The sequence below is a fragment of the Cheilinus undulatus genome, linkage group 14 (genome assembly GCF_018320785.1).
Source record: "Cheilinus undulatus linkage group 14, ASM1832078v1, whole genome shotgun sequence".
Classification (NCBI taxonomy): domain Eukaryota; kingdom Metazoa; phylum Chordata; class Actinopteri; order Labriformes; family Labridae; genus Cheilinus; species Cheilinus undulatus.
Genome location: NC_054878.1, coordinates 6673796 through 6700684, shown reverse-complemented (window position 1 = coordinate 6700684; position 26889 = coordinate 6673796). Strand labels below are relative to the sequence as shown.

General features: G+C 40.0%; 1 protein-coding gene across 7 annotated transcripts in view; it reads right to left on the bottom strand.

Moving 5' to 3' along the window:
• The window catches only part of tab2 (TGF-beta activated kinase 1 (MAP3K7) binding protein 2), an 81270-nt gene continuing 54381 nt past the window's right edge, over positions 1-26889 (bottom strand). For 3 of the 7 annotated variants that reach the window (XM_041804984.1, XM_041804986.1, XM_041804985.1), the window contains 6 exons: positions 24451-26095; positions 16087-16247; positions 7625-7718; positions 6752-6847; positions 4366-4446; positions 1-954 (listed from right to left, as the gene is read on the bottom strand). In XM_041804984.1, coding sequence (XP_041660918.1) covers positions 842-954; positions 4366-4446; positions 6752-6847; positions 7625-7718; positions 16087-16247; positions 24451-26095 — 2190 coding nt within the window. In that variant the 3' untranslated portion in view covers positions 1-841. The remainder of the gene's footprint in view (positions 955-4365; positions 4447-6751; positions 6848-7624; positions 7719-16086; positions 16248-24450; positions 26096-26889) is intronic. The other 4 variants (XM_041804987.1, XM_041804988.1, XM_041804989.1 and 1 more) reach the window with 4 other exon arrangements.

Here is a 26889-nt window from a genome sequence, read left to right as displayed (position 1 = left end):
TAAAGTCTATAAAGCTATACTTACAGAAATACAAGTGATTCATAGTGTGAGGAAAAAAAGGCTTCAGGGCACATTCTAAAATTATGTACAGTAAAAAGCTCGAGGGGAGTTTGTGCCTCCAGGTACTGTACACAAAGCATGCAACTTAGTTTCTTTTTGTCATTAACTCATGATCGAAGAGACAGGAGGAGGAGGGGGGAGGACGAGAGGCACGTTTGAGAGGCAGCGACACTGCCCGTTCCCCCTTTGGTATCCTGTTAAAACAGCAAACAAACTGGAGAGTCCAAGATTAGTCTGTTAGTTTTCCCTTCAGATGGAGAGCAGTGGCTGAACACAGTTCCCATTTCCAAAGTCATGCCACCACACAGGAAGAAAAACAACTCAATTCAATCAGCAAAAGGCACGTTGGCACCTGGGATGCGTTTGTGTCTGTGTGCCGTCAAACTGCAAGGCCACACTCGTAATACTGTAAGTGGGAGCAGCGAGGTATCACCAGGGGTTAAAAAAAAAGTCACCCGTCAAGCAGAAAAGAGGGAAGGTGACCCCACGCTATCCAAGTCTCTAAGGTGAGGTATCATCCGACTCTGCCAGCCTTATTTCAAAAACACAAGCTGTAAACACCATCCAGTTGAGCCTTCAGTGGACAGCATTGCTAAACCTTAGAGAAAAAGAACAAAAATCAAGGAGACAGGCTTTATGATGCGAGAAGACCACGCCCCATTTTCATAGGAGAGGGAGAAAGGAACAGAGAGGGCCCTCTTTGTTTTTTTTTTTTTTAGACGAGTCTGCTTGGAGACGGGCGGTCAGAGGCGGGGGGGCGGTGCGTCGCAGCCTCGCAGGCTCAGAAGTGCCGCGGGAACTCGCACTGTTCACAGCGGTTGAGGGCGGGATGGTTGAGGAAGGTGCAGGCGGTGCAGCTCCACTGCGTCCCCTCGTCTTCCTCCTGGCCCACGTCTATAGAGGAGAGGAAGAAGGAAGTCAGGGTAAAGGAGAAGTGATAACATTTACACTAGACAATTTCCTCAAGCGGAAATTGCGAGAGGGGCTCGGGGGGCGGTGCCGGTTTCATCGCAAGGCTATTTATGACAATAGCCCAACTTGTCATTACAAGGTCATGTCCAAGTCCAAGCTGAAGCAGCATGTAGCTGGACAATGACACGGTGAAATGGTTGAGAAACACTGTACATGACAGGAGACTTTATTCATGTGTTTTAGTCATGTGGCCTGATTGGCTGATGCTGATCACCTGGCAACTGAGCCTCAGGTGCTTTCTTGACATACCTGGTGGAATTGACCCTCCCTATGAAATAGAGTCCTTTATTTGAATTTTATATAGACTGCAGTTCCTGTCCGGCACCGCCCCCCGAGCCCCTCTCGCGATTTCCGCTTGAGGAAATTGTCTAGTTATCTATATTAACACTTTAGAGGAGCTTGCAATGATAATCTGCTGAGTGTTCTATGAAAAAACAAGCCAGGGTCCTAGTGAGGGTGGGCAATATGGAGAAAAGTTTCTGACCAATAAAAACAGACTTATTTTAATTTTTAAATGCATAAAAACTGGTTCTAAAGTCAGTTTTTTTTCTTCTGCAGCAGCCTGTTGGTATTTAAATATCTGCTATTTCAAGGTTTGCACAATCATATAAGAGGATCCTTGAGGTCCTCTTCAGAATATTCTAAGCCCTAACCATTCATTTCCTGCAGTATGATCTATTTTATGGAGCCATGCAGCACCCACATGTTCTCCTTCGAAAATGTCAGTAAATTTGAGAACATTACAGACTTCATCTCCTGGGAATGCACCGTACCAACTGACATCAAATTATCAGAAATCAACAGGTAATTTTAATCAGGTAAGAAAAGCACTGTACTCTCACCTACTTGCTGCACAATGGAGAGGAGCAAGAGCTTCATGCATGCAAATCAACAATGATACTGTTTAAAACATTTTTGTGCCCCAGTTTAGCTCAGTTGGTAAAGCAGGTGCCCATAAACTGAGGCTAAAGTACTCAGTGCTGTAACCTCCACTTTCCACATAAAGCAACCGTACCGCGATCTGCCAGCAAATCGTACTACGGAGCACATCGCTCCCTCTCTAGTCTATCAGAGCAGTTCCACACCTGCGCTCCAGACCGGCAGCGACGTGTGCGTGGAGCAACACTTTGCTCTGCTTCCTTCGAGATATGTTGGAGCTCTATTTTCAGCGCCGGCTGCGGCCAAACCGCATCAATACCCATCGATCAGAAAGCACCAAAGAGGGAGTCACAAGTGTAGAACATCCGGTTCTTTCAAAATACAACACAATGCATGGACTCCTGGTAGCAAATCATCACTATTTCAACATTATGTCTCATCCTGCAGCAAAGGGTCATCAAGAGGTCAGTGGGTCACAGAGCTACAACAGCACCATTGACGAGGAAAAGTTAACTTTTGAGGACATTTAGCCGAAGAATTTCACTTAAAACCACAGATCCTTTAAGCAAACATTAACCTTTTAACTTCCTAATGTACACACCTAATGGCGGAAGCAGTAATATCATGGACTTATACTGGAAAGGATGATAAATGAACCCCTAAAGGTCTCTGCCCGCTGATCAGGGCTGCATGCCACGTCACTCTAGACTCGCTTCCAGTGGGCGATGTCGCACTCCTTTGGATGGAGCAAACCCGCAGCGCTGTGGTGCGCTGCGTAGTCATCCTATGTGGAAACTGTGAGATGAATTCTTGGTCTCAGCACATTTTTATTGTCCCCCCCTAACAATCAAAGGCAAAAGTCCCAAAAATAATCTATGAAAAAAAATCACATTCAATTAACCATGAGGTCCAGATTTTGCTGACGTCACTGCCTCTCTCTCTCTGCTAAGACCCCGATACTTGAATTTTCCCTTGTGAGTCTGTTATCCTGACAGGTTAAGCCTTGTGCGGAAAGGTGGAGATATTTGTTTATAACTTCTTGAAACAGTGAAAGAGCAGAATAATATCAGCTGTAATGATATTAACCACCAGATTAGATCTGTCTATGCCACATCCTCTCCTTTGCTGACTGCGGTGTGTCTGATCTCCTCTTACCTGTTTGACTCTCAGCAGTCTGTTTAGACGTCGTTTCTTGAGACCTTACATTTTGCAAACTTTGTGCAGATTGTGCAAACACCTGTTTTCTGCATGCTGACAGTTTAGAGTTGTTTTTTTAAAGGACTTAATCCTAAGTTTTATTTTCAGCCATGAATCCTGTCTCCATCAGAAGCAGAAATGGGAGGGGTGAGAGACCATAGATATATATTACTAGAATGTGACTCTACGACATCTAAGCCTTGGCAGATCATTGATAACGTTCTAATTCTTGATGATCAAACATCGCCCTATCATAGACCGCTAGCTTCTAAGTTTTTAATTAAAATAAACTGATAAAAGAATATTTCAAAAGCTTATACAGTTTGTGTGCACAGCTGCCATTTACAGCTATATTTAACATCCTCTACTGGCACTAAATATTCAATTAAATCATCTAGTTTTATTCTGAGCATCACTACATACACTTCAAAACTATTTCTCCTGCTTGGAGTCTAGTGTGCCATTGTGCCTTCTGTGTTTGCTCACTGCCCTCATGTCCTTATATGGGCAAAAAGGGGTGTGTCTCCATACTAATGAGGAAAAACATGTTCGAGCTTCTAGGTTAAGAGCACATGGCATTCAAGAATTCAAGAACACAGATGTGGGTTTTCTAATGAACTGCCTCAAGAACACATTTTCACTTTTTTTATTTTGTGGCTTTTTATTGATAGAGGAGGATAGTGGATAGAGTCAGAAACAGCGGTGAGAGAGTGGGGAGAGACATGCAGGAAAGGGCCACAGGCCGGATTCGAACCTGGGCTGCCCTATTACATGGGCCTCGCCTAAAACCGCTATGCCATCTGCGCCCCGTCTCAAGAACAAAAAATAAATATTAGGAAGATTTTAGTGAATGAGGCCCGTTGTTGACTCTTCTTTTCAATGACAAGCTGCTGCTTTTACCAGGAGAAGAGTCATAGACTTTTTTTCATGTTTTCTTGGTTATATTTCCTTGAAAAGGAAGCTAATAAACACATGGAGTTAGACAAAACAGACGTAATTGACCTTTAACATGGCAGCACAAGACAGCTTCTGTAAACTAGCTACATGAAACACCAGTGAGAGACGCTCTGGAAATTTAGCACAAAAAGGGCTGTTAATTGCCACAGGCCCTGAAGAGCTGCTATAGTTAGAAAACAGACATCTGAGGGTTAAATCTGACAACTAGAAGGCTAGAAACATGAGTAATGTTAAACTCAAAGATGGCTGATGGTGGAAGGAGGAAAAGTGAGAGCGAAGAAAAAGGACAGAGATACAAACCAAGTGGTAGAGGAGGAGAAGGACCAGAGGAGGGCTCCATCATGAGCTCAGAGGAGACATTATATCTACATCCTCTCCTGTCTGACCACGGCGACGGAGAGGAGCAGAGTGAGGGTAGGAGGAAGGAAAGGATGGATGGATGAGCAGGAAAAGGGAGAAATAAAAGGGCAGAAAACAGGAAATGATGAATCAGTCATTAATGGTGTTAAACGTCTCAGGCATGTTGTCATAAACTTATCAAACCTGATCCTCACTATTTTGAAATTTTAGGAAAGTTTATTACTTTCTCAGGTCTTTAAGCTCCAACAGGCACTGAAAAGTTTTAGAATAGTTCACATCAAAAGTCTTGGTTTGTACTTCTGTGTTGAATCTACACCGTAGCCATGCAGAGTCATGAGCACCACATTTGTATTGGTTTAGCTGTAAAACTCTGCAATATGGTGTCTAAAACCTGGTTGGCAGTACAACTTTTATGCTAGTTACTTTGCCAGGTTCCAGTTCCATTTTCTCTCCTCATGGTGACTGACACAAAATTTATTATGTTGGAGTTGGAGCTAAATATAGAGTAGCAGTTGATTATACTGCAGTTATTGCAAAGATGAGAAAAGATGAGACGCTGGAGGAGACGGGAAGAGCTGCTGAGGCAGAGGACTAGGACATTTTTTGTGGCAGTGACCAGTCACAGGGGTTGTAGTCTGCATCATTTAGAAGTTACATTTCTGACATCGGCCGCATGCAAAATCCTCTGTGTCACTTTTAGGGCTAGAGCAGACCTGTGATGTGTGAAATAGGCATTTATGGGCATGTTATAAATCAAATTTCACAGTAAAGGAGCACTGAAATTAAAATTCATAATGTTTACTTTATTTGAAGCTAAAACTAAATCCTGACCAAACACTTGATTTGACATTAGAGTAAAGAAAATAAGTGGAAAACATAAACATATGCAGCCGAATCTGAAAAAGTTGGGACGTTGTGATAAATGCAAATAAAAACAGAACACAGATTAAAAAAATCTTTTTTCAGACAATATTTAACTGAAAACAGAACAAAAACAACATATTTAATGTTCAAACTGATAAATGTTAATGTTCGTTGGAAATATACACACATTCAGAATTTGATGACTGAAACAAAAGTTGGGACAGGATCAAGAAAAGACTGGGAAAGTTGTGGAATGCTGCAAAAACACCTGGAACATTCCACAAGTAAGTAGATTAAAGGCGATAGTACCATGACTGGCTGTAAAAGACTCAGTGATTTCTAATCAATGATGTTCGAAGGCTCTTCATTTTGTTAAAGACTTGTACATCATCTACAGTCCATAATCTCTTCAGACAATTCAGAGAATCTGGAGAAATCTCTGCACATTAGGGGCAAGGCTGAAAACCAATGCTGAATACCTGAGACCTTTGACCCCTCAGGAGTCACTGCATTAAAACAGTCATCATTCTGTGATGGATATCCAAACATGGGCTCTGGGACACCATTGTCAGTTAACGTGGTTCATTTCTGCATCTCCAAGGTGAAGAGTCAAAGTCATAGATTAACATTCAGAAGCTCCGCCCACTTCCCTGGGCCCGAGCTCATCTGGACTGACCTAAAGTGGAGACGTGTGTTGTGGTCTGATGAGTCAACATCTGTCGAGCCCTCTGGACTAAAGAGGAAAAGGACCATCCATATTGGTATCAAAGTTCAAATGTCAGCCTCTTTGATGGTATGAGGGTGTATTAGTGCTGGTGGCATGGGCACCTACACATCTGTGAGGGTGCCAACTAATACTGAGAGGTACATGCATGTTTTTGGGTGTCATTATCCAGATTATGTCTTTCAAGGACACCTCTACTTATTTCAGAGAGACAATATCAAGATGCGTTCTGCCAGAGTTACAACAGCATGGCTTCACAATGAAAGAGGCTGGGGCCTAAACTGGTCTGTATGCAATTCAGACCTGGCAACAACTGAAAATGTATTGCACATAATGAAGCACCCAGTATGCCAGCAGAAACCCTGCACTGTTGAGCAACTTAAGATTTAAATCAAGCAAGAACATTTTGTTAGAAGAAGAGGTAATGTGGCACACTGGTAAACATGATCCTGTCCCAATTTTTATGGGAATGTGTTGAAGGCACCAAAAAAAACATGTGTATACAGGTTTGTCAGTCTGAACATTATCTCGCCTTTGTGCTGAATTCAGTTGAATAAATGTTAAAAATAATTTGCAGATTGCTGCTATCTGTTTTTATTCTCATCTACATAACGTCTAAACTTCTTTAGAACGGAGGTTTGTATAAATGATTTATAAGTATGAAGACTGTAAAGGTTGTAGGAAAGTGAAAATGTAGGAAACATGCAGACATGACCATGCATCCATTTCTAAACTTACCAACAGACAAAGTACCTTTGGGTTTGGGTGGGACAGGACCAAGGAATCCAATGTTGTCATAAAAATTATGGATTGCACTGGGATTAAAGTGTGGTCCTGTAAACAATGGAAAGGTTTACCTTCCATTTATCAGTCAACTTACATTTCTCTTTAACACAAAATAGACTCCACCTTCACATCAACAGAAACAGAACAAGTTTCACATACAGACATGCAGCAGGAGAGTGCATGATGAGAATAATGTTCAAACTTTAAACCAAGAATGACTATAATTATATTACACAGCAGTATAATCATGGATATCATACATCCAAATATTACAATTACACCGCACTATGATTCACAGAAAAATGCCTAGATAGGAAAGTGATGATCAGACCTTCTTTTGTTTGTTGAACAAAAACTTACATCTGCATCTCAGTGGGACTATTCTTGGTTAAATAAAGGTTTAATAAAAATATTCAGATATTTCCTGAGCGCTGGTATCACACCTTATCTGAGTGAGAAGTAAAGCTCATTTAGCCAGCCGCCTCCGCTCTCCTTCACCTGTGTAAACTGGTATTTCGACCTCTAACAGCAGCCGATTGCTGCCAAGGGGGCAATAAATCCCTCGTTACCAACCAGCAGCAGGATGCAATTCAGGAAGGACTGATAGTTAACAGCACAATGGCAGCAACGGACCAAGTGTGCCGAGAGGATGTGAGCCGGCAAAGTCCTGCTGCACAGCTTGGATCGTATCCCACCTCCCTGACTCTATGACTGCGTTTAAACTCTGATTTAACGACATAAAAACGCATACGATGGCAGTATAATATAGACAAGAACATGGAATAACAAATATAAAAATCAGAGAGTTAAGACACAAAATCCTACCTCTTGTTTGAATGAGATCAATTTCTTTGGTGAGGCAGTCGATGTCGATCTGCAGTAACCTGTTTTTGCATCGCAGCTGCTTCATTTCCTCAATCTGAAAGAGAGCGAGACAAACAATCAGCAGCTGGCCAGAAAACACAGGCAGAACTTCATGGATTCAGAAAGTGGCATTAAAAAGTCAAAAATATCCATCAGGAATAGGAAAAGTAAAATCAGGAGGTATAAAGAACAAGTCAAACAATAAAGGAGTAAATGAGTGGAGATGAGAATCACAGGTTACCAAAAATCTGCAAAACATAAGACTAAACCTGTTAAAAAGCACATTATTGTAACAAATCTATAAGGCCAATTCATATAATTAAAGAGAACACTGATATACACAAAACATTTCACTTTTAAATGTATTTAAATCATTTTTTAAAATGTCATATTTCCATTTAAATCCTTTGAGTTTTTTCTACGATTTTAAAACTATTTAACTCTTCATCGATAGAAGATGAATGTGGATAAAGTCAGAAACAGTCATGAGTGTTGGGAATGACATGGAGGAAATAATCCACCACCAAATAATCTATACCCTTAATCCTTTAATTTTTGCAGCATTTCTTCCACTCTGGTTGTTAACATCTCTTTAAGAGGCGCCGATGTAAAATAAAGCTGGCATACACTGGATAACTTTCATTGCTTGTCACAATCACGTGTTTTCCCAAACATTTCTAAAAGAGTGTGGTGTCAGAGCCTTTATTTTACTGCTTCTAGTCAAGTCTGAGCCTGCCTCACCTGCAATCATAAATATGAAATATATTTGATATTTTATGGTTGTAGATCAGGTTTTGGTTGTCAAAACGTTCCACGCTTACTTTTTTGATGCCACATGCTTCAAATGAAACTGTACTTTTACCACCTTTGTCTCGTGTTGCTGCAGTGTCAGAATTTCCCCTCTGAGAATCAGTAAAGTCTTATCTAATCTTATATTACCTTATCTTATCTTATTCTATCTTATCATATCTCTATGCTGAAGTGCTTAAGTTGTAAAAAATGTAACAACCTAATAATAGTGTTAGTGACTGACTTTAGCCCTATTTGCATGGGATTAATATTACCTGATGACCTCTGGTATTTTGTAATAATCGCTGAGGTAGGCATATCTGGTACAACTCCACTCTTAAAGTTGTTCTCTAAACTTGTGGTTCTCATATGCGTGGCACATACACCGCTATGCCTTAGGAATTTGTACAACCATGCATGAATACTGTGACTGTCCAGCAGTGATGATCAACTGGAGGCACCCAGAGAATTATTAAATTCTACTTTTAGACATTCTAACTGGCTTCAGGTGTGATTTCTAGATTGCCAGCACCTGTTACTGCCACAGGTGAGTTTAAATGAGCGTCACTTGCTTGAATTAAAATGATTTACTCACAGTTTTAAAAGGGTGCCAATAATTTTGTCCAGCCCATTTTAGAGATTTGTGTAAAATTATGTCAATTTTGGCTTTTTTCTTCTGTTTTTTTGTGTTGTTCTAATGCACATAAATGAAATAAACATGTGTATACCAAAAACATCTGTAATTGCAACAATTTCTGGGAAAAATTGTGTATTTTCTGGAAGAATTCCAGGGGTTCCAATACATTCCATGTCCATGACTGTAAATGGTATCATGAGTCCACTCGCTTAGTTATGAAGGAAAATGTAGAGAATAATGATAGTTAAGAAGATTGTACTTCTCAACTCAAAACAAAAAAAATAAAAAGTCAGGTATACACTGTGGGATTTTAAGCGGACCATACAACAGTCAAGGCAGAATGTCGACTCATACTGTGCATCTGAGTCACTTATGACACGCGACCATCATGCACGAGTTGTGTGCTCACACTGTATGAGTGACGTCAGGACAGACTGTGACAGAAATACACAGAGTTTCCTTTTTAAAAAGTCTCCCACACTGAGGGTGAGGTGTTTCCAGTCATATTCTCTCTCTCTCTCTATCTCACACACACAAACATCGTCACCATCTGTGTCAGCTGCAGATCCGTGGGTAGAATATATTCTGCTCGTGTATTTCCTTTATCACAGCGAGGTGTATCAGAAAGTCATTCCAGCTGTTGTCATGGTAATTTAGGACTTTTTCTGACCATTTACAAAGGAAAACAATCCCCCAAAGTTGTTAATTCTGCTCGCGTTTCTGCTCTCACTGCGGGAGTGACTGGAGTCATACCACCAAAATATCAAACATGCCAGAAATCCTTCCGACCAGGAGAGAGCAGGGAGCAGGTCGTAGCCAGCTGTTGTATGCCTCTGTACACTACACAAAAAACAACATCCGATTCGACTGAAAGTCGGCCCAGCTTCAGAGTGAGTTGTGCGACTTAAAATTCGTGGCAAAAAAATCGGAGGAAAATTACACAGTGTATACCTGACGTAACATAAAAAATACAAAACCTGAAGTTTTAATAATACTACTTTCAGACTTAATATTATCGAAAAAAAAGGGCAACAGTGGCACTCCTTTACATTTTAAGGCATTTATGTAAACCTTCAAGCACTACGTAATACAAAAATAATTACAGCCTTAAGTGAAACTGCACAGCCGGACATCACAATTGCAATTAGATGACCTGTGCAGAATGATTGTTAGGTCGTTTTTTTGACAGGCATCAACAACATAAATATGATTTGTTTTTTACTTGTATTGTTTCAGAATTTAAAAAATTCTATTATCCAGACAACTAACTGGACTGCTTCTGGTGGAATACATGCAGCAGCCAATGAGAGTGAGCTGGTAAGGGTCCACCACTAGTTGTCACATACTTTTACAGCTCATACGTAAACAGCAGTGAAAAATAAACACTGCTATACTGTCTTTGAAACCAGGATTTTCCATTTTCTTTCTCTCTCTCTCTTCTTTTTTTTTCCCCAAAATAACAAAGCAGAATGCACAGGGCATCTAGCTGATGGTGTTGGTCATCCTGCATATTTGTTTTTGTTCCAACATCACATTTGATCGTGCATGTTTCTGTGAGATCTCTGTGGAATCTCCACTGTGAAATCATTGCCACTGAGGGTAAGTGTGTGGTCTCTGAATAGTCTAGCCTGTGTGTTTGAAGGATTATAACTTTGGAAATCTCTTTGAACTGTCCTCTTGTCTGTGGTCTCTCATTTTTTCTTTTAAATCTGTTAGGATTTGAAAATTGTCTGGTGTTTGTTCCAGCCCAACAGGCTTTGCATATGATCGTTTTTTATCCAGTTTTACATTTTAAATGTCCCTTCTTTATCTTTCTTTACATAACCACATTTCCTAGTCACCCTGCTACAGACATAACATTTTCTATGACACTCCGATGACTCCACAGCTCTCAGGCACAAAAGGTTGGACATCCTGCTATTGAGTCAGCAGAGCAGATCTGTGACCGTGTCAGCAGCAGAGCTCCTCGACTCTCCAGAGCTGGCTCGGCTCGGTAAACAACACCGAAGCAAAGGGCTACTGAGCTCAGCAACGGCAGCCAATTAACCCTCGGCAGCCTCTTCCCCCGTCTGTTGACTGGGACTGTAATAGCTGACAGAACAGCTGACTCAACAAAGAGCTGAGAGCGGCACTTCATCTGAACCCGAGAGGTTTCAACAAACTCACAGCAGCAAGTGTAACATAAACACAGAGCTACACAGAAAAATAAATACGAAAGGACACGTTCACTCTGTTTTCTTTTCAGCTCTCCCTGTTTGAGCGTTTCTCTGGAGGAGCTGCAGGACTAAAAGCTGCAGAACCAACGAAGAGTTCATCAGGAAGGATCCAAATCAAAGAAGACAGGCACCAAACATGCAGAGAGACCAGGGATCAGTACCATGACCAGTATGACTAAAGCCTGTTCTATCAACAGAGCTAAACTGGTGCCCATCTCCAACCAAAATTTCAGAAAAAGTTAGGGCGCTGTGTAAAAAGTAAATTAAAACTGAAAGTAATGATTTTCAAATATCATAAACTCATATTTTATTCACAATAGAATGCAGACAAAATATCTGATGTTGAAACTGAGACATTTTAACACTTCAGTTAAAGTTTTATGTCATTTTGAATTTGATGGCAGCAACACATCTCAAAAAAGTACAGACAGGACAACAAAAGGCTGAATATGTCAGGAAAAACAACTGGAGGAGCATTTTGCAACTAATTTTGTTAACTGGCAGCAGTCTAGTAACATGACTGGGTATAAAAGGAACGTTAGAGAGGCAGAGTCTCTCAGAAGTAAGGATGGGCAGAGGATCACCAATCCCTAAAAAACTGCATCAAAAAATTGTGGAACAATTTCAGAAAAATGTTCAACATAAAATTACGAAGACTTTGAATATCCCATCATCTAAGGTCCATAATATCATCAAAAGATTAAGACAATCTCGATAAATCTCTGTGAGCAAGGGACAAGGCTAAGGCCCCCTTAGTCATCACTGCATTAAATACAGCCATGATTCTGAACTGGAAATCACTGCATGGGCTCAGAAACACTTCCAGAAATCATAGTCTGTCAACACAGTCCATCGTGGCATCCAGAAATGTAAGAAGAAGCCATATGTGAACACAATTCAAAAATGCTCTCATCTTCTCTGGCCAAGAGCTCATTTAAAATGGATTGAGGCAAAATGGAAAACTGTTCGGTGGTCAACTGAATTAAAATTTTAAATTCTTTTTGGAAACCATGGATGCCGTTTCCTGGACTAAAGAAGAGAGGAACCATCCAGATTGTTATCAGTGCACAGTTCTAAAGCCTGCATCTCTGATTGTGTGGGGTTACAGTAGTTCCTATGTTGTTGGCAGCTTTCACATCTGGAAAGGGACTATCAATGCTGAAAAGAAGAGAGAGGCCTCATAGCATGATCGCCCAAGTCATATTTTCAGGTTTTCAGGCACAATGAATCAGCAGCGTTAGTAAAGTATAGTTAGGCATATCACACAATTAGAAAAAAAAAAAATGACTTAGGCAATTATGCGATGAGGCTAACAATATGCTCCCATCCAGAGAACATCTCTTTCAGGGAAGGCCTTGGATCAGGGGTGTCAAAGTCAATCACAGCAGGGGCCAGATTCTAAATTTAGGTCTAACCTGAGAGTCTAACTGGGTCAGCATTAAACCGTAAACTGTCAACCTCATTTTCACCACTAATTAATGAAAAAGAAAGAAAGCACTGATGACAAATTATTTTAACATAAAAAAACTCAAAATGATAAGTTTAAAGGCTCAAATCTGAGATAATAAGTCAAGCTTATAAGTTTGAAAGGTAAAAATATGAAATTAACAGTCAAATTGATGTCAAATTAATTATTTTAAAAGGCATATATAAAAGAAAGTTAAACTCATAACGTTTAAAGGTCAAAATATAAAATTTTAAAATGGGATTCTATAACATCAATTCATTGGAATAAAAGTCAAAGTTAAAGAGTTAAAAGGGTAAAAATAAGAAAATTTGAAATTATGAGTTAAAAAGGTCAGAAAATGACAAAGAATTTAAAATTGTGAATCTAAAAGGTCAAAACATTGGATTAAAAGCACGGATTAAAAAATGTAATCGCAATTAATCTCACAAATTCCATAGTTAACTTGTGATTAATCACAAATTAATCGCACTTTTTTGTCTGTTCTAAATGTACCTTACAGTACTATTTCTCAAGATTTAAATACCCTTATCAACACAAGTGGACAAAAATGCTTTCTTTATGCAAATGTTTGTTCATGTCAACAACCCAAAACAACAACAGATAAAGTCCGGAAAATTCTCTAGTCTGAGCTCAAAGATACTGAACGCTCCAAAAATATGCTGAGAGCATAACATGGTAAACTCAAGCCCAACAAGCCACAACAGATGGAGATACTGACCTTAATGTAACATTACTGAAAAATACCGCAATATAGAGTCAAACTTTAGACTTCTAGAAGTTACTCCTCTGTTCTCAGCAGCTGAACACCAAACAACAGATCTCATCATCACACATGGACATAAAGAAGTCAAGTCTCTGCTGAGAGCTCAGCAGTAAGGAACAGACACATCTAATGGTGTTTCACTGTTCTGATGTGAGTAAGGTGGACACATCTGCCCTGCTCAAGAGAAAAAGCAAGTAATTACTTAAAAAATGTCTGCTATTATTTATCATATTTTTACTTTCAAACTAAAAAATGTAGTCCAAATGTAAAAAATGCTGACAGTAAAAAATGACTGTCATCAGTCCAGTCGATTTACTGGAATGATGTCAATAAACACATATGTGAAGCCTCTTTTCAAAACTCATGAACACACAAAGTAAAAAGAAGTCTGAGTGGAGAACTTTTAAGGTGTAGTAAGAGGACTTAACCATCTCTTCATTCTTCAGATCATAGAAGAGCTACAGATTTAATCTAAAACCTTTTTTTTCCTACATTAAGGAGACCCACAGTCTAATAATGCTTTCAGGTTATATTATGATACTCTACAGAGCTCATTCCCTAACCTCTGCTTTCCTGTCACACACCAGCCTCTCCTGCTCTGTCTCCTCCTCCTCATGATGCAGCTGTACATTCACCATGCATCAGACTCCTATAGGGACTGCAGAGTCTTTGACAGTTTTGCAGCATCTTGACTGACTGTTATTTAAATTTGGCGTTTATTTACAGGTCCGGTCGATCGTTTTAGTAAGTTTCGTTTTTTTCCGAATACTTTCACTTTCAAGTAGGAGCTGCATGGGGATGAGAGCGGGGGGTAAACGGACCTTTGGGAGACGTGATCAGACCAGTCAACAGTCAATATAAATAGTCAGCACAGCTGTGGTGCCGGTTAATGGCAGATATAACAGCCTAAATAAATGAATAAATCATACTGGCCCAAAAGTGCGTCGGCACACCGGGAAATGCCCGGTATGCCAGATAGCGAGTCCATCCCTGCAGAGTTGTCTGAGTGTCTCCATTGTAAACAAATCCAGCATGGCGAGGGGGGCGGCTCTCTGCATTAGCAGTGTGCATGGCCAGCGAGTGGTGCAGGCTATATAACACTCTACGAACTTCCTGTTACTCCGTTCCTGTCGACAGTAGGAGAAAATAACTTCAGTCTTATCTGGCATCATCTGAAAGCTGAACCTGTCATTCAAAAGTCTCTGTCCTTCATCCATTTCTACTCGCTTGTACCGCATCACAACGGCGCCACTTCCTGGTCTGGCAAACTACGGGATGGGTCGAGGGTCATACAGAACGCGCATGCGTTAATCGTGCGACAAAAAAATTAGCAGCGTTAAGAGTAATTTGAGTTAACGCAATATTAACGCGTTAACTTTGACAGCCCTAATTAAAAGTCAAGGTTGTGAACTGAACAAGTCAAAATATGAAATGAAAAGTTAAAGTCATAAGTTTAAGTCATAACTGTGAGATGCACGATTCAAAATATTAAATAAAAAAAAAAAAAACACAAATTAATTTGTTTTCCCACATTCTTGACTTTTTATCTAATGGTTTCCATTCTTTACTCTTCCTGATTTTTATGTCTTAACAAGGATATTTTTAATCCTCATGGTCAAGTTTACATTTCATACTGGACAGACTTTATACCGGGGGCCAGTTTTAGTTAAATTATGATATGATCTTGTGGCCCGGGTATAACTGTACTTCGAGTTTGACACCCCTACCTCGGCCTTTTCAGCAACACAACAGCATGGCTTCACACTGGCCTGCCTGCGGTCCAGGCCGGTCCCCAACAGAAACATTTGGAGCATCATAAATTGGAAAAATCCATCAAAGAAGACCCGGGACTGTTGAGCAGCTAGAATCCTACGTTCACACAAGAATGGAACAACATTCCTCTCCCACAACGCCAGCATCTAGTCTCCTCATTCTCAGACATTTACAGACTGCTGTTTAAAGAGGAGGGGATGCTACAAGACGGTAAACATGGTCCCGTCCCTACATTTTCTGAGATGTGTTGCTGCCATCAAATCCAAAATGAGCTAATATTTATCATGAAACGTTAAAATGTATCAGTTTCAACATCTGATGTGTCGTTTATGTTCTACTGTGGATAAAATATGAGTTTATGAGATTTGCAATTAATTGCCTTCTGTTTTATTAACATTTTACACAGCATCCTAACTTTTTTGGAATTAGGGTTGTACCTCATTTTTGACACTGTGGATGTCTCGCAGAAATCCAGATAACATTTTTTAATACTCAGTCATTTACACCAGAGCTATATTTGACCTAAGAATAATAGAGAATGTCAGGTTATTCTAGTACCGTAACGTTTCTAATAGAAAGCACTGAAATTTTGTTTTACCATGCAACACTACCAGAGACGGCACAAACCACAAGAAGGCACAAAGAGAGCAGTGGCCAAAAGTTACATGTTTCTACAACATTTTTCATTTTTCAACTTAAAAATTTCCACCAGAAATACAGGATGGGTTATGATGATTGTAGTCTTGTAAATTGTTATAATCACTGCATTAGGCTTACTGAAGGAATCTGGGAGGCCGAGTTGGATCTCTCCAGCCGTCTCCTCGTCAAATCGTTCTCCATCTCGTTGACTTCCTCTTTTAGCTTCTCCAGCTTCTTCTTCTTCAGCTCTAGCTCGTGCCACAGCCGGTCCATGCGGGCCTTCTGATGGACCAACAACGCTGGACGACACACAAACAGAAAGAGCATTGTTAGTACTGTTCACCAAACGGGAAACAAAAACAAAAAACTCCTTCAAATGAAATACTGATAAAAAAACAAAAACATCTACAGGCCACTCAGTGTATTATAATGGTAGATTTAAGGGTTGAGCCCTTATTTCCCAGTTAAACAAGTTTTAAACATAAAGCAGCATGTTGTAAGAAGACACATGGAAACTACATGAAACCAGATTCCCCTGTTGTCTATATTATACGGTAAACATCAGATCAGACCCATCCCAGTAAGAACAGTGCTGCAGGCGAATTCTGCAGCAGTGTTTTATTAATACAGAGCCCTGACTGTGCACATGATCTGCTGCAGCGTGTTTCCCATAATTCATGATCGGTCCCGTATCTGTTGACAGGTTGTAACACCTCCTACGCAGGCAGTCAATGATAAACAACTCCCTCTTCTTCTGCAGCTCGAAAACAAACGCCAGTTTCAAACTTACAGTGTGTTTGCTGAATATCTGTCAGGATGAAAGAGTGCATACAGGCTGGATTTACACAAAGGAGAGAATAAGAGCAAATTATGGTGAATAGTGAGGATTAATGAAGCAGGTTTTAATAACCGAGGCTCTGTCTGTAAATGTTTTAGGTTAAACAAGGAACAACGGCTGACAATAAATCACAGTGACACTTTTACTGCCATAGGAGCATCTGCAATAAACACATTGCAAAAGTCTTAATGTAAAGCAATAAAACACACGGAAAAAATTCTTTCCCACTCACTGTGTGCACACCTGAGGCTCAGGTATAACGGCCAGGCTTCAACACCATGATAATGTAATTACATTCACCAACTATCGGATGCTGAAGTTGTCAAAATGTTTGAGATTTTAAATCTACACCACATGCTTGGAATAATATCTGGTAATACTGGAGAGCTGGCAACATGCCTGCTTCACATTAAATAAAAACAATTAAACCAGTTTTAGGTCTCCAGATAATGTTTGTTTTTGCTGCTGTGGTATTAAAACAGGGATCAATATTTGATTTTTTTCTATCATTTTTAAATCAAAAATTCTCTTATCATGACAATCTAGAGTTTAAGTGTTGGTTACCTTTCTGTTGGGTAATTTTGGAGTACAGCTTCAGTTTAACCTTATGTTTGTTAGCTAGGCAGGTGTGGAAAAAGGTTTTGATTGCTTAGGTTAGTTGGGTTAAACTCTTTTGGGTTTGACAAATGATAAAATTTTCCAGGCCAAATAATTGCAGAATTTCTGTAGCTAGTCATGATTATTGCACCTTTCTGTTACATTTTAAAATTCTGCTATTTTGCATTTTAAAATACTTTTTTGACTTTTTAAAAACATTTCTACCATCAAAAAACTAGTTGGTAATTGACTTCCTGTTTTGATACAGACCTGCCTTTATTTGTAGATCAAAGATTTGAACACAAACTTGATCAAGGAAAAAGGAACTTGTTATGGATTGAAAAGGAAATAAGAGATCATTAAAAAGGCTTCCACTCAGCTGCTCTTAAAGGTCACATAAAGATCTAAAATACTCTTTTCAGGGTTTGCCAACAAAAATATGTGCCCCTGGCCTGTCCACAATCCCCCCAAGAATCAGAAAAATCCGCCCTCCTCGCCTTTCTCCACCTTTCAGAAAATGTGTGCTGCAACAAGCCGTTCTCAGGTTTTCCCCCATGATGTCATGTAGGGAGTTAGCTCCACCCCCAGGTTCGGTTTGCACTCCCCACTAGGAAGAAAGTTCTGCCCTCCTCTCCTGATCCTCCTCTCAGAGCCACAACATTTCCTGAGAGGGGCGGAGTCAGACTGCTCATTAACATTTAAAGCCACAGACACAGAAACAGCTTGTTCTGAGCAGGGCTGAAACAGAGGGGTTTTTAGACGTACAAAATCCAATACTGGAGATTTTTTTCAGAAAAAAACTTTACAGGCATGTTTTGGGGACCTCTGGGAAAAATATAAACTTGTCTTAAAAGTAGGGCTGCACTGATTGCAATTTTCTGGCCGATCACCGATCACCGATCTTTAAAAAGCCTGACCTGCCATTTCCGATTTTGGCTGATACCGTTTTTTTTTTTTTTTTTTATAACTGACAGCATACAACTTCAATGTTCCAGTCTTATTTTATTGAAAAACATTGAACAATTCCTGTGAAACAATACAAACTTGTTTTAACTGCACATGAGGTAGTTCTCTCAAATATAAATGAAAAGTTTCAACATTTCTGTCCGAATTACTAAATTATATCAGTTCCTTTGGTCTTTCATTTTTCACATTTTAGTAGGTAGAGGTACATATGAAACTGATCTTATCCACCGATCTTATCTAAGTATAGGCTGATCACCGATCCCCCAAAATTAAGGAAATCAGCACTGATTCCGATTTTGGCCGATCGATCGGTGCACCCCTACTTAAAAGGGTGAAATATGTGACCTTTTAAGTTTTTGTTTTTTTCAAAAGCAAAATAGGACATTTAGGAGCAGTGGTGGATTTATTTTACATCACTGTAGCAGCAAGGAGACGTTCACATGCCTTTACTAAAGTCTATTGAAAGGGACAATAAAGCCTACGATAAATCTGGATTTAAAAAAAAATTGGGGCTCTAATGGCGGACCTTGATCGTGGTTAACTTGATAAATCTTGACAGTTCTAGTCGACATTTTTGTTAATGATCACCTGATTCACCCCAAGTTTAGTTTCTCAATATTCAAATATTTTTTTCAAGATAATCTAATTTGTGAGTAAACATTTATTTTTGGTTAAAGTGTTAAAAAACTAGCCTTTATGGTGTCCCAAACACACCTAGACGGGCATAACAATCAGCCTCCCTCAGATTAAAAAGCACTAATTTTGTTGTTAAAGATTTAGTTTTTTGGCTTCAGGTGGGGCATGTTTCAGATAAATAATGTGTATAAGACAATAAACATCAGACATAAAAAACTAGTTATAGCTTATGTGCACTATTAAATAAAGTAATCACATATTTTAAAGTTTTCTAATGTCATGCCAGCTAACTATTTGCATGCAAACATTTTTTTCTAGTTTTCAATTTTGTGTAATTTTCATATTTCAATATAAAACAGAAAAAAGCATAAGTCAAAGTCAGTTGTTGCCCTGAATGTTAAGCCTTATAACTAACAAGTTGAAGCATGGCAGTAGCAGCATTTCCTGAGTTCTGCTGCTGTCAGACATTAGTCTGAGCCCGTTATTAGAAATAAACACTTCTTTGGCTGCACTTTTATCGGGCACATTGCAGCCATTATCGCCTGTCTTACTGCATCAATTCCAGATCCATTACTTTTAGTATTTCTAAGTCAATTGGAAACCAATATTTGACAATAAAATGGCCAAGATTTCAAAATCCTGAGTTTTTCCTAAATGGCTGGAACGAGCAGAGAAATGTCCAAAATTGTTTATACGATGAATCCAAAGTCAGAAATGGTTTGGTGTCCTTAAAGCAGCTGTGTTCTCCTTTGTTTATTGGTTGTTTAGTACATGTCAAGTAGCTGAAAAGTGCAAAGTGATAAGGACCTCTTTTAGCGATAATTTATATTATACAGTTGTTTTTGCTGCCAGTGGTTGGTTGAAATGCTTTTTCCACTGCAGCCTGCCAAGAAAGTAATTTTCCTATAAAGTATACTGTGTGATTTTAGGAGTCTCTCCCTGACTGTGATTTAACTCTCGAGCCAAAGCCTCCTCTCTGTCACTGTGTTGGTACAGCTCTGTGATTCTCTGAGTTCGACAGGAGCAGAGGTGAGTCGCCCGCTGAGGCCGGCGTGATGACTGCAGGGTGAGTCCTCGGCACCAAGCGCTGCGTTTGCTCTGACGACCCCTCAGACGGGCAGATTCTGTGGTGTGAGTCAAACATGTCAGAGCACACTGTTGTTGCCTTTTTTGGGCTTTTTACTGGATTACGTGTGAGTCACCAGCTGTGACTCCTGCGCTGTAGTGACTACCACCGAGAGGGGCTTCACATCGGGCACGCTGCCTCTGATACTGACCTTCTGACCCAGTGTCCTACTTAATCTGCTCTGGATTAAAAAAAAAAAAAAAGGTCTACTAACATGAACTGTGTCACAGTTACAGCAGCGACAGCTCCTTAGACTTTTAGTCATTTTTGCTTTGCTGTTTTTGCTGTTCTTGTAGCTTATCGATGAGTCAGACAGTCTGCTGCACACTAAGCCTCTCCTGTCATCAATGTAACGGCTATAACGGCTGTGTATGCTCCACAGAGACTGCACAACAAATGCAAATACAAGTTTTCTATTTAGCTTTTTGATTTAAGCCCCCTCTGCCCTGTTATGACATTGTAAAGCAGCTAAATTGGCCAGACTCTGTCATCAGACAGATATACGATGCAAAGCTTCAAGCTGAAACTCTTGCAGCTGATCAGTGAATAACCAGACTGGTTTGGAGAAAAACAAATTTCAGAATTTACGATTTTAAGACCTTTTAAAGACTTGAATTGAGAAAACAGAGTCACCAGTGAAACCTGATAACAAAGGAGCCTATTTTATGGAGGGAGGGGTTGATGTCCGTGACGTGTTTTTAGCAGTCTTATCATTAATTTACATGCATTTATTTACATGTTGTGTAGTTTACTCCTTGGCAGCAGTACATACCCTCCATCCCTTATCTTTTATTGTTCTGATGGGCCTATAACAAATGTTAAAGACAGAATATTTGCCCAATCAACTTAAAAGTTTTCCAATATGCATAAAAGTCTATTTGGCATGTAAGGTTGGGAATCTTCTTTATAAAAATCAAAATTAAGAGGTAATATTTCCCTGTATGGAAGAGGATTAGTGTCACTGAAAAAAAAACATTTTGATTCATATTAGGTTTGATGACAATTTTTAAGAGGTGTAGTTTGCTAAAGTGTAGAGAAGCTGTCTTCTCTCCAAAGCTACAAAAAACATACATGTCAGATGAAAAATGTGCCTAGATACAGTCATTGGTTGGCTTCAGGAGCTAAATTTGACCCAACAGCAGACTAAACATCTGACTCTTCTTCTCTTTAATAGCTTTAGTTAAAAACAGCAGGGATTTCTTGAATCACTCAAAATATAATCAGATGAAAATGTTCTATTGTCAGGAAAATAAGGAACCAATAGTGGATAGCTTTATAATGCACTGCCAAATCCAAATTCAGTATCAGTCATGCACGGCCCTTCATCAAATAAAACACCTGGAGCTGACAGGAGTGATCCTTTTAGTCTGCAGGTCTTTGAAAAGAAGGGTTTAAAAATGCTTTCATTCATATGAATAAATCAGAGACCACAGTGAAGCATGTGTAGCCTGCAAGGCTCCTTTTTGAAGCTTCTCAAGTCTCAGTTATTGGTCAGTTAGAGTTCACAATGGCTTTTCTGAGCTTAAACTTACCTTAAACATTTAAGGAGTTTTTAAATCAATCAATCAATCAGTTTTTGACATGATTTTTTAACTTTTTTTTTCAGGTTTGATTTATGGAGAAGCTTAATTTCTCTTCCAAGACTTGAAAATTATAAGACTGCAGTATATGCCTTCTTTTCATCCACATCTTTGTGGATAACTATATATTTGATATTTTGTACATGTTGGGTTTGGGAGAAACTCACAGCTTTACCAATTCTAAGCTCAGCCAAACATGTCCATGAATATCTGTCCATTAAACTACATTCTGTTGTCGTTAAGAGTCTGTAAAACATGCATATTACTGCATGCTTCTCCTCTCTGTGCTGCATCATGCTCTGTTATTATCATGTGTTTTTTAAATTTTAAAGGTGGATGAAGGTGTGAGGCTCTGTGTCTAATTACATATAAAGCAATCCTGTATTTCTATTGGGTTGTTCAGACAATAACTGCAGATTAACAATAAATTTGGGCATTCAGATCCCAGTGACTGCATTTTAATTCCAGCATCCACACAATGCATTAACAATCCATCGTCAGTGGCATCCTGATATCAGGAAATAATAAACTACGCCAGCTGAGATCAATTGCCTTAATCTTGAGAAACTAAGATCTGCAATTAGTGCATTGATTTTTTTCAAAATCACAGTTAATCACATCCTTTATTGTCCCTTTCTGCACACTGTAGTTAAACTACAGCAGTGCCATCCTGCAGCCACAGTGATGTAAAATAAGTCCACTGCTGCCCTTTAATGTCTCATTTCACTCTAAAAACTCACCAACAGCTTAGTCGACAATTTAAAGTTATCTGTACAATAAGAAATCAAAGATTTACCTTTCTACTGTTCCCTTATTTGCTTTAAACTCCACACAAATTTCCTACTTGTGGTCAATTTTGTGTTAAAATCTTTGATGTATCTATAGAAGCAGGTCTATATCCAAACAGGAAGTCAATTACCCTTAGTTTAAGATGGTAGAAAAACACAAAACGACAAAAAAAAACACTATAGGGCTGTCAAATTCTGAGTGCGATTAATCACATAATTTCAGTAGTTCATCAAAATAATTTCATCCTTTTACTGCTTTGTAAAATTCCACTATTTTTTGCATGTAAAACAGTTTTTATATCATTTTAGATTTTCCTACTGTGAACCAAGGGTAATTCACTTCAGGTTTGAATACAGACCTGCTTTTATAGGAAGATAAAAGATTTTAACATGAACTTTACTAAAGCAGATGGATATGCCAGTAAGGCAAATTCATCTGAAAGTCAATAACAATGGCTGCCACTACTGAAGTTATTAGCTCAGATATAGTCAAGTACACTGGGAGTTTTTTTTATGTTTCTGTGTGAAATTAAGACCATAAAACAACACCGAAAGCTTTTTAAATTGGAGGATACTCTCCTCCCAGCATGAGTTTGCCATTGTTTCCCAGTGAATAAAATGGATACTGCTGGTGTAGCTATTAGCATGGATGTAGCTTTAGTATAGCGCAGTGTTAATTTTGGCAGCTTTTTAAAATTTTAGTCTTAGTTTCAGTCTTTAAATTAAATGCATTTTAGTTTTAGTCACATTTTAGTCATTTCTACCCTTTAGAGTTTCAGTCGATGAAAACTCAAAACATTTTAGTCTAGTTTTAGTCCATGAAAAGTCCTCACATTTCAGTCTGTACTTTTACTCCAAGCATTTATTTTCTTGTCTAAATCTGGTACCAAATGATGGTAGTGTGCTCTCTGCACTCTGCCAAACCTGGGGTCCCTGCTTTCTACAGCTGAGAGGCTGAAGAGATACAGCTGCATTGTTTTTTGACAGATTTACCCACAGTGGAGAATTATCAAGGATTTTGAATGCCCGGCAAAAACTACATTACATTTTAGTCTAGTTTCAGACATCTTGATGAAAACTAAACTTAGTTTTTGTCAGTTTTAGTCATCACAGATCTATTTTTGTTAGTTTTAGTTTAGTCTTTGTCATGGAAAAAAAGGCTGTTGAACATTTTTAGTTTTTAGTCGACGAAATTAATACTGGTATAGCATCAGTTTAATCAGAATGGGACATTTCTTCATTAGAAGAAGAGCAAAGCAGCATTAAATGCTTTTCTTCAGGTTTCTTGCTTTGCTTTCTTCCAGCTCAGGTTTCAACTGCAGCTGCACATGCCTGTCCACCCCTTTTTATCGTGTCGCTCTGATTGGCCCGTATTGTAATGTGACAGACAGGATGATCATCCAATCACCTTTGAGGTTTTTTTTAAGTCTTGCCCTTCCTAAATGCTTTGTATGGGAGCTTCCTCAGATGAATGTTTCATATATCCATCCGATGGATAAATGAAACAGCCTATTCAGTGTGTCAGGTAAGAACTTAACCACCAAGTTAGGAACTTGGTATGGACTAAAAAGAAAATAGAGGGACAGTGAAAAAGTAAATGTTTGACAGCAAAGGGTTCAGATGACTTTTAATTGTCCACTGAGCTGTCTCTGAGTTTTTAAAGTGAAATGAGACATGTTAAAAAAAATCAAGTAATTTTAAACATTTACGATTTAAATGAAAAACATTTAAAGTTTAAAATTCAATTGAAAAGGATGTGATTAACCGTAGTTCAAAAAAAATTCAGAGAATAATGGGATTCAAAATTCTTATTATTTGACAGCCGTCATGTAAATGTATTCTTGATAAACATGGTATGAATTTTAAAAAGAAGTTCATGTTACTTATTAAACCATGATTCAGATATTTTTGTGCATCTTTTTCAGCACCCTGGGTTAAAATGTAGATCAATGAATCATCAGTGTGACTCACCTTGTGTGTACGCTGCGTCATCAGAGCCCATGCTGAGTCTGCGAGGCTCACTCGGCCTCTCCCTGTGAGGAGACAGCGGGTCGGAGAGATGGAGGGGGTCTGGCTCCACAAAGTGGTGGTCTGATGGTAAGCTCAGGAGGTTGTTGGGCTCAAACGTAGGGGACACCACCCCAGGGGACACAGCAGGGGGCTTATTGGGGGACACTGTGATTTTAAAAGTGTATTTGGTGTTGGGCTGAGTCACAACCACACGAGGGGATGAGGCCGTGCCGCCCCCGCCCACAGACGCACGGGACTTTGGAGGATGGTGGTGGATGTAGGCAGGGCCCATACTCACTTGGCCCCCCATGTTCCTGGCCCCTGAAGGCCCCTGTAAGGGCGGGTTGGCTGAGATGTAGACTGTGGGGGGGTTCCTGCCCCCGCTGTCGTCACTGGAGGCATTGGCTGAAATGTAAAACTTGGGCTGGGAGCGAGAGCCGGCAGAGGCCATAACGGCGTCTTCAGACGGCGTGGTAGCAGCGGTCGGCGGGCTGGCAGATATGTAAACAGTGGGCTGGCTGCGGCTCAGACCCGGACCTCCGATGGACAGAGGGGTGGTGGGGACAGCGGCCACACCGGTCGAAGATGAAGAAGACGAAGGGCAGGAGGAGGAGGTTGAAGAGGAGCGGGGCCCGCTGCTGGTCCGCAGCACGGCCGTGGTGGAGTTGCTCCTCTGAGGAGATTCAAGTTTGATCTCGATCTGGTTCTTCCGTGGGCCTGTGGAGATGTTCTGGATGTTGTACTGGCTGATGGGCATGACTGAGGAGGCGGAAGAGGAAGAGGAGCAGGAGGAGACACCAGAGGAGGAGGCCTGGCTTCCAGTTGGAAGAATCGACGGCGCCTGGGGGTTTGTGGGCGAGCTGATGGGCATGTAGACGTGAGAGGTCTGATGGCCCTGGGTCTGTGAGGTATGTGAAGAGGAGCCGGACCAGGAGCCGGGGTGTGAGATCTGGTAGATCTGCTGCTGGGGCTGGGAGGTGGGGCTGTACTGGGCCCGCCCCCCCTGCTGCTGGTTCTGCCGGGTCGTACCGGACTGGCTGACGTAGGGCCTGATGTAGATGGAGTTACCCTGTGGACTGCTGAGGCCCGATTGAGGGCCGCCGTGTATGTGCAAAGACGTGGGGGTGCTGCGGCCTGTCTGGATGTTGGGGGCCAGCGTCACCGTGATTGGATTGAAGCGTGGGGTCTGCGGGACGCCCATAGTCGGCCCTTTGACACCCAGAGGGAAGAGTCCGAGGTGCTGGGGAGGTTGCGGTTTGCGTGTGGGCTCCATCACACCGAAAACATTGAGGCTGGAGGGCACCTGCACTGGGGCGGACTGGGGCTCCTGCTGAAAGAAGTCACTGTTAGGGGCCTGGCTTGTCTGGAGGGGCCCGTCACTCAGGCTGTGGGCAAGAGTCCGACTGCCGTTCATTCTCAGGCCGTCCCGAACCGGGGCCACGTGCACATTCTGAGACTGCAGGCCCAGGTTAAGCTGGGTCATGTGATTACGGAGCCGGGTGTAGCTGGGGTCGTCAGAAAAGCTGAGGTTTCCTTCTTCACTGTACAGGTAGCTCGGGCTGACTTTAGACAGGTATTCACAGCAGGCGTCCAAATTGTTGTTGTTCTAAAAGAAGAAGAAAGAAGGCAACTTAATATAAATATCAATTTTTATGGTCAGAATGTAAAGGTGAGGTCTAATGGGTGGAGTGAACTCATGAAATGACAGTTAAATATATTCCAAATCACTGAATTACAACCTCTCATCAGCAGCTTTACATAACCAGTTTCAAAATGTGTTTACATTCAGTAGAAATAAAAAACTGATGTAGATAGAGAAGTCTTTATATCATTTTTATGATCACATTTAACCCTTAGAGATAGTTTTAATATTAGTCACAGTCAAGCTGCTAAGTGCAAAAAATCTGCTTTTCAGAGAATAGCTATAAAATATTATACAATAATATTTAATTTACTTTTACTTTTTACCTACAACTGACCTAATTATTGATATCAAATATTCATTCAATTTTAAAGATTTTAACCCTTTGAAAGAAATTTTCATGATGCCAATATGTTTTTAGATGCTATAAAAAACATTAAAATGAATTGTTTTCAATATACTACATGCAAAATATTGTTTTTGTGTTAATCAAGCCAGTGATATGTCAATGATTAGCAGCAACATTGTTTTTTTTATGCATTATCATTTTTTGTGCAATGTCAAATACTGACTCTAAATCTTCTTAGTGCAAAAAATGTGACTTTCATTTAGTAGCTATAAAATTTTTATGAATTTTTATTTTTTTACTTTTATTCAGCTTTTTTTTTTTTACCTACAACTGTCTTAGTAAATGATATCAAAATATTCATTAATTTCTAAAGATTTTAACCCTTTGAATGCCAGTATTTTGTCACTAT